General features: G+C 38.5%; 2 protein-coding genes across 2 annotated transcripts; one reads left to right on the forward strand and one right to left on the reverse strand.

The window, feature by feature from the left end:
- Window positions 1–874: 874 nt before the first annotated feature.
- GCK72_023623 (uncharacterized protein) lies at window positions 875–2732 on the forward strand (the record flags this gene model as incomplete). The annotated part of the gene is made up of 9 exons (XM_003109648.2): window positions 875–973; window positions 1021–1094; window positions 1144–1231; window positions 1669–1746; window positions 1796–1902; window positions 1950–2038; window positions 2126–2249; window positions 2297–2430; window positions 2611–2732. 9 exons carry the CDS (start codon window positions 875–877, stop codon window positions 2730–2732), a joined length of 915 nt encoding a protein of 304 aa, XP_003109696.2.
- Window positions 2733–3216: 484 nt separating this feature from the next.
- GCK72_023624 (uncharacterized protein) lies at window positions 3217–13903 on the reverse strand (the record flags this gene model as incomplete). Its single annotated transcript, XM_053735478.1, has 26 exons — window positions 3217–3336; window positions 3438–3548; window positions 3597–3833; window positions 3881–4187; window positions 4266–4432; window positions 4484–4619; window positions 4667–4845; window positions 4949–5278; window positions 5323–5507; window positions 5557–5719; window positions 5764–5863; window positions 6018–6187; window positions 6234–6410; window positions 6463–6548; window positions 6599–6833; window positions 6908–7021; window positions 7077–7283; window positions 7335–7490; window positions 7572–7682; window positions 7729–7785; window positions 7869–7994; window positions 9467–9544; window positions 9602–9720; window positions 9768–9825; window positions 9956–10119; window positions 13780–13903. 26 exons carry the CDS (start codon window positions 13901–13903, stop codon window positions 3217–3219), a joined length of 4017 nt encoding a protein of 1338 aa, XP_053579044.1.
- Between the last annotated feature and the right edge of the window lie 585 nt (window positions 13904–14488).

The raw sequence follows: 14488 nt of genomic DNA on the forward strand, positions 1-14488 counted from the left end.
TTCAGTCATCGCCCAGTCTGCAAAAATGTGCCTGTGTTTAGATTATAGTGACTTGTGATTTCAAATTTCCATCAGTCAGAATATTATCTAAAGATTTCTATTTTTCTACGTCAACTGCTCTTATTGTGATCATGTGCTCAACCCCGTTTCCACAACTTGCATTATCAAATTCCCCTATTTTTCATATTATTTTACTCTCCAATTTTCTACTTTTCCAAAAAGTTAGTTCATCTCGTAGCTCCTCGATTTCAAATTCATTTCTAAAATTGCCAAAAAAAAGGAATTCAATCTTCAGAATGTTATCAAAAATGACTTCAAACATTATTTTATTATTTCAATAAATTTCTAAAAAAAAATTCCCAAATGAATTCAACCGCTTTACCAGTCTAGAGTCACCAATTTTCTTGAAATTTAGCCGCAATCTAGTTCAAACTTTCTTTGTGATATGATTTTTCTGTATTTTCTGCTCAAATTCTCCCGTCCTGCTCCTTATTTAAAGTGAACCATATTGATTCAACTTTTTCCTTTTATCTACTTATTTTCTGTTTCAAAACTGTTTTACCCATAAGTGCCCATTTTCCACCACCATTGTCTTGTGATTCCATGTTATTCAAAATAAATTTTTATCGATTCTTTTTTGTACACGTTGCATATCTATTTGACTACACACTCATCTCTTCTCTGTCGTAACCCGATAACATCACTGTCAACCCGTCCTTTCCGACAGCAGTGTGCAAACGCGCCCCATCGAACAAACCTTTTCTTATTCATTTGGCAACGTATTTTCACCAGAATTAAGAGAAATTAATGTTTTTTTCAGAGTTTTCTTCCAACATTCAAAAAAAAACTAAACCCAATTTTTTTCAGAGCAAAAATGTCAGAAAGAGCGTTGAGGCGGACCACTTTCAGTGGGAGATTACTCCGATTCAAAGAGGAAGAAGAGGAAATCGATAGAAAAACGGCAATTATCAAAGTAAGTTCACGAAAATTTAAATGTAAAAAGCAACATGAGGGTTTCAGGGTGGAATTTACATGGTTCTCGACATCGTTATTGTGCTCGCCATCAGTTGCTCGTTGTTTCTTTGGTTTACGGGGTGAGTTCTACATATAAAATGTGCAGAGCGGTCAGTTTTCTGTTTACAGTGCCGGAATTGAACCATACGAAAGGTCAATGCCATGTGGAGATATGTCTATTCAGCAGCCATTCAAAGAGAACACTGTCGGATTGAAGGTAATGCATAAATTTAAAAAAATCGCGAGAAGAGAAATCGGCGCCAAAATGAAGCCAAGTGTGCTCCATATTTTAAGAAAAAGAAAAAAGTTTACTATTCAATTCTGAAACCCGATGCAAAAACACGGCAATGAAGTTACCAGCAATTGAGTGTATCGAAACTTCGCAAAAACTCCAAAATTTGAAACAATAAATGAGAACTAGGAGAATCTGAAAGCATAAACGGATTCAGATGTATAGATTTGTTATTGTTCCAACTACTTAATTGTTCGAGACGTCATGAACATGCAGAATAGAATCTAGGGTTCAAAATCATTCAAGGCAGCAACTTTTGGTTTGGAACTCAATGACATAAAGACGGGGCGTGTATTTTGAATTAACAGAATAAATAATAATCAGTACAAGTCAGTGTTTTTACACTTAATTTAATTTTACAGCACCTCCTCGCCGTCACTCTCGGCTCTCCATTCTTTATTGTAGCTCTGGTCGAAGCTATTCTTCACTACAAATCCAAGGTATTTGTGTTATATTCACTCTCCCAAAATAAATTAACTTCATTTACAGGGATCGAACCGCCTTGCCAAGTTTTTCTCTGCCACGACCATCACATATCTCAAATATCTATTGATGTATGCAGCGTGTACCTTTGCTATGGAATTTCTGAAGTGCTAGTGAGTGACTTTGAGATGTTTTCAATGCTTCATTGTTCGTTTTCCAGCGTTGGTCGTCTTCGTCCCCACTTTATCAATGTATGCAACCCGGACTGGTCTAAAGTTGACTGTAGTGACAAAGAAAGTTTCATTGATCGTGAGTTTTTTATTTTAACTTTCAAAGAAATCGGTGAACATTTCACGAAAAACGTTTCTTATAAGAAATTACTCATTTCAATTTCAGCAAGTGAACTGGTCTGCACCAACCCAAATCCTCGCAAGATTCGTACCGCTCGTACTTCATTTCCTTCTGGACACACTGCCGCTGCCTTCCATGTTTTCCTCTTCGTTTATATCTATTTAAGAAGGTATTCCATTCAATCAAATTGACATCACTCTAATTGATTTTGTTCAGAATGGCGACAAACACCGGGATCAAGGAGATCATCACAGTTCGAAACATTCTTGTGCCGACGTACGCTATTTGGACACTGGTCTGTGCTGTCACCAGGGTCACCGATAATTGGCATTTCCCAACTGACGTCCTTGGTACGTTGATAAGTAATTTAAAATAAGAAGAACTGTATAAGGTAGCGTAAAAATTAAAATTTTCAAAAAATGAATATAACGCAAAAATCCTTCTAGTTGGGCATTTGCATTTGTTTCTACATCGATATCTAAACTGATTACCAAAAGTTTCATTGAACTGACGTGAGACAATATTTTTAGGTGGCGTCATCCTGGCTATCGTCTTCATCGTTCCGGCATTTAAAAACTCTTGGACATCTGCAGAAATGATCTACCGTACCCGTAAAATCCTCCCATCAGAAAATGTCGTTAAAATCGATTAGTTCAATTTAAACCAATTAGTCTTATTGGTTTCTTGTTAATGTTATTTATCAAATTCTATTCAAATTTTCCGTTTTCTGGGTAGAATACGAGTTTTGCTCCCAAAGATTCGCTTTCTCTTCACTTTTCAACAAATTTTGCAAGTAAATAATTGTTTTTCATTTATTCAGCTTGGTGATGAAAAACAGCAGAAAAATATCCGTGAAACGCGGGAACAAAATTTGATCGGGGGAAAGAAAAATTAAAGTTAAAAATAAATGAGAATCTTGGTGAGACAAGATTTTGATGTTCAGGCGGGATGCAGGCAAAAATACAAATTGAGATAGGAGATTGTTGTAGGCGAGAGATGAAAAAAAGGATAAATAAGCAAGTTAGTGGAATTACTTACACATCGGGTTTATGAAATCAAAAAAGTTTGCGTGAGTTTAATGTTACAAGTAAAAATTGTAGATTATACTAGAAAAAAAGCAATTTGGTTATTAGGAATCAGGTCATAGGTTGGATTGAAGGCAGTCTTGGTCGTTTTGGGATTTTTCGTTCGTCTAGGTCGGTGAGAGTTTCTTCGCTCACAGATCTGTCTCGAGAATCCACATCAGAGGCTAGTTTCTGAAAAAATGTAATTTGGTCAAATATTTGACCAACGAATCTGATCTTGACAATATCATGTTTATGCTGACTGAACAGCAAAATGACAAAGAATAGTTTACCTTATAGTGATAAAGCTGTTGTTTTACGAGATTCAGTTCGTTGTGTTGATCCTGGATAACCTGCATCAGCGCTTTCAAATGATTCATCAACGGAGCCGCGATAGCAGTAAGCTGGAAATAATGCATTGAATGTGTAATCAAATGATTTTATATTCTTACTTTGTACGATGGGACGGATGGAACATTCGGCTCTTGGTTGTTTAAAATATAAATGTCTTGCCCATTTTCTCCCATCTCCTTTCGAATGTTCAGACTTTGATTGATACTGTCAAGAAGTCGATTTCCATGAACAATTGCAGACATGGCTAGCTCTTTTCCATCACGTTGTTTCAGATCAACCACAGCAAGACCACCAAGCATTTCAGTAATTTTCTCTAGCTCGGTTGTATTACCTTTCTAAAAATAAACTGTTCACTTGACTGATCTCCTAGTAAATCACTTACCGAATCATCGTTCGACAAGAATTGCGCCAGAATAGTTTGCTTTGTGATGAGTGTTTGCATAATAATTTCATCACTTCGCTTCAACTTCTCCGCCGGTGTCAGCACTGGCTGAGCGTGCTCCAGAATTGTTGGCTGTTGAATGGTTATTTCGTTGGCATTGACTAGTCGTGGATGAGTGACCACATTCACTTTAGCTATTCCATCCGAGTCAAGAGTTGTTTGTGCTCCAACATCAAAGTTGTGATCGATGCCAGCAGCCAAGTTCTTCTTCTCGCTAGCGATTTGGTCGCCCATCAGTTTGAACCATCTGAATCATTAATTAATGAAAACAATTCAACACTGCTGATATTAAATTCATGAAAATTGGTTTTTCTCAAATACACACGTTTTTCGTTCAGTGGCGGTCCCCGCAACGAGTTCATAAATCTGGGCTCCATACTGGCTATTGAAAATCAGGAAGAAGGCTCGTTTGTCATTTGCCTTCTCCTTTGCAATTAACGGAGCTAATGGAAGAACAGGTGACCATCTGGTCTCTTTCGATGGTTCCAGTGCCTAAAATGATGTATTAACCTCATAAGGAACCACTTCAGTCAATGCGCAAACCTTTAACACAAGTTTGTTTCCGTCGCTGTTTTTTGTGAACAATACTAACATATTCTCAAGAAGAACAACATGCAACTCGATCATCTTTCCTCGATTGAACCGACATGTTAATGGGCCATCGTGCACAAGGCGGAATCTGGAAAGCGCAAAGATGAGACAAAAAAAGAGGGTTTCGTGACCCACTTGGTCAAATTCAAGTTTGTATAGTCGTGTCCCACGAATTCTTTATCAAATGGTGACGTATCGGTCCTTTTTTGCAATTCTTCAAGTCGTCTCAAGTTCTCAGCATTCCGTTTTGCAGTGTTTACAGCACTCAAAATTCGTTTTGCGGATGCCACTGTTCGGAGTAAACAATCTTGCTCCTGAAACAAACAACTAGAATAACTGGTCCCTACTTCTTCAAGATGCTAGGAACTAGTCGAATCAGAGATTCTTCGCTAAAACAGTTTAGGTCAATATGCTCACCTCACTAGGCTCTGTGGTGTATTTCGCGATAGTCTCAAGAAGAAGTGGATACTTGACAAGACGTTGCATCTCCACCGGAATCATATCTTTCAATTGTAGTTTTCTACAGACTGGATTTGACTCTGCTTCTGCCAAAAAGCGAACGAATGCGTCATCTTTCTCCCTTTTACACCGAGTTCTCAAAAACTCCAAAGCATGCTGTTGGTGTTGACAGAATGTCGCAGTGACCCGCATCAAGTTTTCGGCTGCTTCACCATCGAACATTCTTTCCATGAGCAGACCAATATCTCCATAAATGCCACCATTGACGCGCGGAGGTGCTGTTCGCCACTGAAATTTCACATTCAGAGAAATTATAACGTCGTTATGCTTACCTTTTCAACCTCAGATCTCATGGCGTCCGACATACTTTTGTGCAAGTTTAACAGCTCTTCAAGATTGGCAAAAAGCAAGTTTGTGAGATCTTCAGACACAATTTTGTTCGTGATGAGTGGCTTGTAAAACACGTGGTACAAAATTTTGAGATTCCGAACGTGAGTTCGTTCCGTATGAAATAGTTCTGAAACAAAATGATGAAAATTGACAATGATTACTCTCATGACACTCACCGTTTATGACTTCTTGTCGTTTTTTCTCCTTTGGTTTGAGGTGTCTGATGACATCCCATCCAATAAGTTGTTCCAGTGGAGTCGCCTCGGTTTCTAGCTCAAAGTCACTGTCTCCATCCATGAATCTTGAGAATTGTAGAGTGGTGGTTCGACGGACACATATCTGAAAAGTGAAATTTGGAACAATGATGTGAGTAATATTTGTACATCGTCGTCTGTGACTACAGAGCCACTGTGATGTGAGCAACTGGAAGCTGCGCTGACACTTTGAAGATCGATTGCCATTCTGCTTGAGCTCTCGAGAGATCTGTAATTTACATGTTTGAATGAAAGAAAAGAACGATGAAAATGCAAATCATGCATGAATGAGAACTATGATAGAAAAAAAAAACATGTCTGAAAACATTTTTCAAAAAGTCGATTACACTAGTCAGCTGAAAATAACAATTTCCCAGTCTCACCTCCTCTCCAAATATTTCAATTTCCTATCACCAATATCACACTCGTCAATTTCATCAGCCGGTGTCAAGTCATAACCAGCAGCCCTTTGCCAACTTGGTGTGGCCGACCTATCCCGTTTTGAGCTTGGAATTGAGACTTTGTCTTCAGACAATGATTGTGGAATTGTTGCCTTAACACAAAATATCAACAGGGAAATTCAAGGATTTAGTACTCACAACGCGATATCTCATGCTATGCGACCTCGAAACCATGCCACGATCCATATGGTGTTCGCCACCAATTCCACTGTCCGAGCTGGTGGATTTCACGTTTGGCGGTTCGTGCCGTGCATTGCTTCCCGAGTCATCATCATCGTTAGCGTCGGAACGGCCAATTAGTCCAGATAGACGAGACTTCAAAAGCAAAACATAATCAATGTTAATTATATTGTACAATATTGCAAACCTTAGATTTTTGTTTAGATTGAGTTACCGGGTAACAGGCGTCCGTGAGAGCTGAAGTGCAATGTGGATGAACTTTTACATCACAATCTGAAATTATCAGTTAATATGACTATTTGATTAATATAACTTCCACTTACTGCTACAGAAGTAGATCCATGGCTGCATTCCCCATATGGCATCTCTGCATTGATAACAATAGTGAACTGTGTTGACTGAGTTGATTGAGAAGCTGTGCCCTTTGACTTGTATCCGATTTTTGATGTTTGCGGGCAACTTGCGACTCTTTCCGGGTGGCTTGTCGCGTGCCATGAACTGCGGAAACTTGTCGAGCATCTTCTCGTTTGACGATGATGATGTCTTGCCAAGTACGATCTTAATAAGAGACATAGTAGGAATATGTTGAAGTGCGCCGTCACCCTCCACTTTTATTTCTGGGGGAAGCGTACCTTGATAACGGTCGCCAGACTGGAAATAATGGATTGAGTGCGAATTTCACAAGAGTCGAAATCAGTGGAGTTACTGCACTGCTCAAGACAACGGAGCAACATCTGCTCTCCGACCTTAAAATCAATATTATTCAATTTATTACTTTCACCTGCTATTAGCATGACGAACACGGTTTTCCATTGTCATGTCACCTCGAACCATATGCGTTAGTTGGTTCGCTGATTCTGACACCTGTCCGCCAAGTTGCTTTTTCTGTCTGAAGTCGTTCAGATACATGTTGATATCAGTCACAGCTCTCTGTCTTCCAGGAACAAATATTCTTTTCAAGGTGTCTGTATCACTATCTCCGATATGTTCAGCTGTCATGCACATTATCTGAAATCGGAAACTAATTAATTATTTCTTTCCATTTCAGGCTTTACGGACCTTGTCAATTGGCTGAATGACACTTTGGTTCGAGTTGGGAATGCACATTGGGGAATTCGGAATGATGAATGTAGAAAATATTTCGAACGCCCATCGTCGAAACTCTTTTGCGGTGCCGTAGGCGGATTGATATGCATCAGTGATTAGATAGAAAAACTGAAATAAAGAAACAATGTTTCTTGGTCAGAGAAAAGAAGAAAAAGAAGATAAATGATGAAGAAGACAAGTGAGACTTACCAAACTGCTAGGATTGCCATGTGATAGAAGATAATTGATGAAAACTGCCAAGTGTGCGGGGTGGGTTTTTAGTTCTGCTAGATTGGAGAATGGCCCACCCTGTGATTCTGGCTGAAAATAGAGCATTGAAGTTTTTTCGGAAATCAATTCAGCATACCAAATATACAACATCATTCTCCTCCTCATCACTGTCAATATCCATGTTTAAGTTGGTCTGAAATTTGAAATATGTAACCTTTCTCAAGTATTTCAATAGTAAATTTTTTATCTCTACTCAAAGATCACGAACTAACTCACCAAACTTTTTTGACTATCAGAAATGATCGACTCTGGCTTGAGCTGTTTCAGCTGTGATTGTAATGAGACAATTCGCTTTAGTGCTCGATCAATTTTCTCGCCATTTTGTGGAGATTCTCGCAGTCCCTGAATTTCGAATGTTTGGAACATGACATGAATAGATGAAAAGTTATGATAAAATGAACAGAGACATGAAGAACCAACTGGTGTGTAAATTTGCAAACAGAGCTACTAGTTTTTAGAAATAAAAATTGAATATTCCTTCGAATAAAGATCACTAGAAACGAGTGTCTAGACAAGAAAAATGAAAATTATTTGAAAAAGGCTGAAAAAAGTAGGATTTTTCACTAAATAAGACGAACACTTTTGCAAATAGTGGGGAGTCTAGAAGTGGAACTTTTTTGATGAGAAAATTATAAACATTTTAGTGTGTCTCTGGACCATGGTGCTAAAAACAAGATGTGGTAGGAAGACAAAAGCGGAAGTGGAATGAGTGGGGCGCTGACAGAAGAGTCCCGCATGGCTTTTTCCAACAATTATGAATTCATCTTTATATGTTTGTGGCAAGCCCCTCGTAGTATTTCCACTTTTAGAGTAGATCCAGAGCGGGTCGCCACCAAAAAAAACCAAGCGTAAGGGCCAGCGCAGAGAAGATGTATATATAAAAAGAGCAAACCGCCGGGAATGTGGAAGATGTTGACAACAGGCGGTTGCAATTGGATAACCCCCCGACGCTTTGGAATCATCGAATAAGGGTGGGGACAAGTGACAAAACTCTGTGATTGGGAGACATTCGACACACAAAGGCTACAAAACGATGTCCAGTTTTTGTCTGAGAAGAAGAATAAGGAGAAGAAGAAGGATGAGAAGGAAAAGCTCAGAAACGGGAGGGAGAGGAGCAGAAGACATCCCCCTCGTCGTCGTCGGAAAAGAAATCGTTGCATGTTTATTCGGAAAACTTGTCAAAAATTGGTGACTCTGTTAGTACTGGGTCGCATTCCATGAAAAAGATCTGGGGGATTGGTTGAGATAAAGTAATGGTAGTTTGAGGGAGGGAACAAAAATTGACTGGTTAACATAGAACGTGTTCAGAATTAGGTAAGGAATGATGACAAAACCTGAGTTATTGAGATAGTAATATTTTAAGGTGAAATTTAACTATGGTTTAAACCTTCACTTTTCGAGATTGTTCTTCGAACCCAAAACATTAAAAAAAGGTCAGTCCATAAATCAAAATACTGACTTATTGTATATTAATAAACTCCGAAACAGACGCCAAAAAGCGTCTTTTTCGTGCAGGTCCACCGGGAAAACGGGGAAAAAGAAGAAAAACGACAGAAACGGCACCGAAGGATAAGGAAAAATTGGTGGTCTGCACCGAAACCAATATATTTTCTGAATTGCTCTAAAAACGTCAGAATCCGACCATTGCTACAATTTGTCTCTGCCGGTTCAGAGAGGTTCTTTGAGCTCTTATATACCCGAAAAATGTTCCTGGATGTGAAACAGAGAAGAGGATGCAAGTGGATTACAAGGGGTTGATTCGCAGAAAAAAGGGAAGCCGAAAAGAGCACAAAATGAGAAAGAGAATGGCTGACCTCGACGTTACGTCTTTCTTCATCTACCATCTGTCCCAGTAATTCGTTGCGTCGTTGGCGCCAGCTCTTCGAACTCGCCTGCAGAAAAGAGGGAGATGAAGGTCTTCTAATTAAAAAAAATGAGGATAATAATACCTCGATGAGCACTGGATCAGCGATATGTATTTTCTGCTCAACTTGTGAGTTTTGAAATGGAATGTTGCTTAAGGGCTCCGGTGGTTTTCCAAGTAGTGTCAAAGCGACATTCTGCCCGTCTGAAACATTCGTATGTTTTGATCCCTAAATAAGGTTTACGACGTACTTGATATCATTTGGAGCACTTCCCTATGGTTGTTGGGCGACACAGGCATTCCATTGACCTAAAAAGAGTAGAAAGTCGTGGGTGTCTAGTGTCTAAACACGATTTAGAAAGAATGCAATTCAGTTGAACTACTTATGTACGCACATCCTCAAAGACTGCGCGAAACATTAAGAAGGGGTACCACTAACCTTGACTATCCGATCTCCTTGTCGAACACCCGCACAATACGCAGCTCCATCTTGTTTCAGGGTGTGAACGAATACTGGAAACTCGTTGTTCACTGTCAACCCAAATCCATCTGCTTGCCGCTGCACCACTACGCATCGTTCTATCATATTGTAACTGGATGATGCTGAAAAATTATGTTTTTAGGATCGAGAATTGAATAAAAAGTGAATAAATACGTTTTAAAGCAACTTAGAGGATATATTTTGAAAATTCTTGGGACTAATATTCAGATAAGGAACATTGTGGAAGTCAAGAATAGTTTTTTTTTCAATTTAACGAAAAAACATGAAGAGACTGCAATTTGATTTTTTGTCTAGAAAGAATAAGTTCAGTATATTAAAAAGTCAAATTTTGCCCGCCTCCATTTTTTTCGGTGAAAAGGATAAACGACAATTTGAGAAACAGAAAGGAAAGTTGATTTTGTTGCGACAGAGACAACGCCACAAAGAGATTTCGTTCTGCAGGGAACATTAAAAGCTAGACATGGCGTTTTCTTCACAGGATTTGCTTGAAATCTTCTATGCAAGAAAAAGGATGAGAAGAAGAAAAAGAAGCAGAATGCAAAAAAACTTTGTGATATCTAGTTTAGAAACGAAATGTTTGAACTGACCGAAAGAAATGAAACAATGGAAACTTGAAAGAATGGGTCGAAATAAAAGAGTTTAAATTTGAGATGGATGAAGTAATGGTTCAAGTGTCATGCCAAGAAACGAGACGCGAATAGTCAATTCACTGAAAAGAGAACTTTCGGCCGGAAGATGGGTTTTTCCTGTCGTGAGAGACGAATTTCGGAAATCCTTTTGCCCCGACTTGATCGAAATTTTTTGCAGCATCAACGCTCAAGTAGTCAAGTATCTCGATGTAATGGCTTTTCCGCTTTATCGAGGAATTGTTAGTTAGTTCCAAATATTTTGCCTTTAAAAAAGTCAACACAGCATAGAACTGCCTATCTTGTCTCGGAATAAGTAATACAATTGAGTCACAGAAGAACTTCTAAGAGCTCAAAAAAAATGAAATTCGCTCAGAATTTGTTAAGTTTGAAACGATTTCTTGATTTTAGAATACAAAATAAGTTGGAAAAGGGAATCCGATCAAAAACTGCATGTTGTATCGTATCAAAAATAGAAAAGAAAAACTAAAACTGACATTTGTATTCCATTCGGCGATTCGGATATAATTGAAATACCTACTAAATGTTTTCCCATCCATTCCTTCATTAATCGTCTATGGAAATTGTGGCAAAAAGATGCGAAAATGACGACAAGAAATCACGATAAGAAAACGCAACGAAGGTGAGATGAGAACGGATAGACGTCGCATGTTCAACTTTTTTCTCTTCAACTTCCTCCACGTTCTCTTTTTCAGCAGAATACCAAAAAATATCTGGTAGGAATTTTGGGACTTCCGCGAGAAAAACTTATTGAACTTCTAACGAAGAATGTCTCTGAAGAGTGACAAAAACTAGGACGTAAAAAAATGAAGGATATGAACTCAAATTCTTTGGGGTCTCAGAAAAACTCGTTCACTCGGTTTGGTTTAGTTTAACATCCTGCTTTTTTTTCCATTTTCTGTAAACTCTATATGCTATTTGAAGAGAACAAACAATGCTCCCGACGAGAAGAGATATGCACATCCATCATCTAAAAGTCTCAGCTGTTGGAAGGCAAAAAAGGAAACAAAGAAAAAAGAAGGAAGAGAAAAGGAGGCAGATAAAAGTTGTATTTTCAAGTTTAAAGCTAAAAAAGCTACAGATAACTACCAAATTGCAAATCCTTCAAGTCAATACAGTGAATTGCAATTCACAAAGCGTTGATCGTCGAGAGTAGTGGCAAAGTCAAGGACAGCGACGGGGATGAAATGAAAGTTTTGAACGCACATCAGGAGACACCCAGCCGCTCTTCATTTCATTCATTTACCGGTATTCAGATTCAACCTAATCTTCTTTTTCCCGAAAAAAGTCCTCCTTATCCGTTAAGTGTTGTGGATAGCTACTGACCGCCGCGCGCGATTTTCTTCATTTCTTTTCCACAAAAAAGTGTCTCCAGAACTATTGAAAAAAGGAGGCAGAATGAGGTTAAAACAGCGGATCAACTTGTCATTATTGTTGTCGCCAACTATTGTAAACCATTGAAAACCGCCCAAAAACCATGAAAGGCGCCACATCACCATCACTTGGAGGGAAGAAACGACAGAAATGTGAACCGGTGATTTTATGAGACCTCACCTACGCAGAATCCGTTCTAACGATGGTTTTAGTCTCACTTCATTGAATACTTTTGACCCCACGAACAAGAGTTATGATGTCTTCCCAATAAAACTATAACTTTTTTCTTTGTTTTGCAGAGACTGTCATGGTAGAAACAACGGAACAAAAAGATAAGAAGAGAAGACCGGACTTTATGGACTTTTTGGCGGTGATGTGGATGCTACGCAAACACTAGTAAAAACGTAACGCACTCTTTCTGCTCGTTGTTCGCCCTTCTTTAAAACGGATATAAATCTCTTTTTTCGGCTTTTCCAATCTAGTCCGATCCTAAATAGGCTCTCTCATTTTGAAAAATGTGAGGCCACTCTATAATCGAGTGATATACGAATGTAGAAGCGTTGGAAATGGAACGGAAATTAAATGCAAATTTAAATACATTTTTTGCTAAACAATCCGGATAGAAATGGTGTACTATAGGGTGCAATAATCAAGATTTTGCTTTCAAAAAAAGGGGTCTCACGAAACTCAAACTTTATAAGGTTTTCAAACAAAAAAACTACCACTCCCTACGGCCAATTTTTCGAATGTTTTCTTTTGAATCATGGCCAGAAAAATGAACATTACACATTAGTAGTTTAGATAATCATTGTATAGGATTTGTAAAATTGTTTCTCCCTTCTTTAGATGACACTTAAGATGCTTTGGATCCACTTAACGCAAATAGTTTTCTCAATGTGTGATAAATAAGCATCTCTTCTTCTTCTTCTTGTTTCCATACAAGATATTCTGTCTTCAAACACTTTTCGTAAAATTTCTCTCCTATTCAAATGAATCTCCAATCAACAAAAGAGTTGGAGAAGTTTCAACAATTTGCACAGATTTCCTCTTTGACTTTTCTATCTCTCAAAACCCAAAAAGCCTGATTCTCTGTTGCTACTGCTGTTGGAGCCGCTAAAATTGTCACAACAACGCCTATTCAGAACACAAGAGCAAGAGGACTCTTGGGAATATAACAGGGGGATAACTTTCTGCCAAATTTAACATGGGGCTGAGAGGGAGAGATAGAGAGGGTGAGAGGAAAAGACTTTTCGAGCATAATATATCCCGTTGAGATTTCAATCTTGAATGCTGTTGAAGAGGTTGAGGATGAAAATAAGAAGGATACAACGAAACAGACTATGCAATTATTTTTTGAACGTTGATGGAAAAATTACGGTTATATCGGTTTAAAAGATGTGGTGATATGGCAACAACATTTTCTATTATTCAAAAAAAAACAAAAAATGGAAATCATCTGTTTTCATGGAGCTATCACTTATAGCAATTCACAAAGTCGCATTTTCTTCAGAGAATCATAGGAACAGGGCTTACCTGGAATTCGGGATCTTCCGAATTTCGATCGAATATTTTGAAGGAGATGAGATAAAAACCTCATGATTTTAATCAGAATGAATGTGTCAGTTCAAAATTTCTGAACATTGGGAAAGAAAATTAACGGTCGCCATTAAAAAGTTACTGTCATTGTCCACCGAGCACCACACTAATTAAAATCACTACTTTTTATTTCAAAATGCTCACCGCTGGATGGAGATAATGGCTGCAATGAAGGGACGGTCCGGGTGACAGCCACATCGTCAACAAGAAATACTTTGTGGCGATCGAGTTTTAGAGGTGTGTTGGTAACGAACTCGTATGAGCGCATATACTTTCCTGAAGTAGAACGAATTGGAAATTATATAAAAAGAAGAATATATGGAGGAACGATTAAAAATTTTGTGAAGAGAGAAAGAGATGGAGAGACAGAGAGAATGGACGAATAAATTCTCAACTTCTCAAGAAATCGAGCCCACACACGCAGTGTGCGGAAGAAGAGAGGAAGAGTGCTTGGTGCGCTGATTGCGGAACGAATGTTTATATATGACAAAAGTGACGCTGTCAATCGACACACAAAAAACTATTGCTGAAGAACGACAAGAGGGCTCGGACTGAAAAGACAAGAATATTTTGATGTCGTCGTGTTGGTCGACGCCTGTGGTTTAGTCTCAAAACAAACTGATGGCCGAAAAGTGGTGGTGGTGGACAGTTGAAGAAGTGACATGAGGAGAGTAGACAAATTGTTGAATATGCAAACATAAAAGTTGAAAGTGCTCAAAAAAAAGAGCAAAAAATAGAGAATCGCCTCTTGGTTGAGGGGGTGAATCGAATGAACGAATTCTGAATGCATTGTTCTTTGAAGCAGACAGACTAGGTATTTGGTCAGAGTTCAAGAATTCTGAACACTGGAAAC

Source organism: Caenorhabditis remanei, chromosome X (assembly GCF_010183535.1).
Source record: "Caenorhabditis remanei strain PX506 chromosome X, whole genome shotgun sequence".
Classification (NCBI taxonomy): domain Eukaryota; kingdom Metazoa; phylum Nematoda; class Chromadorea; order Rhabditida; family Rhabditidae; genus Caenorhabditis; species Caenorhabditis remanei.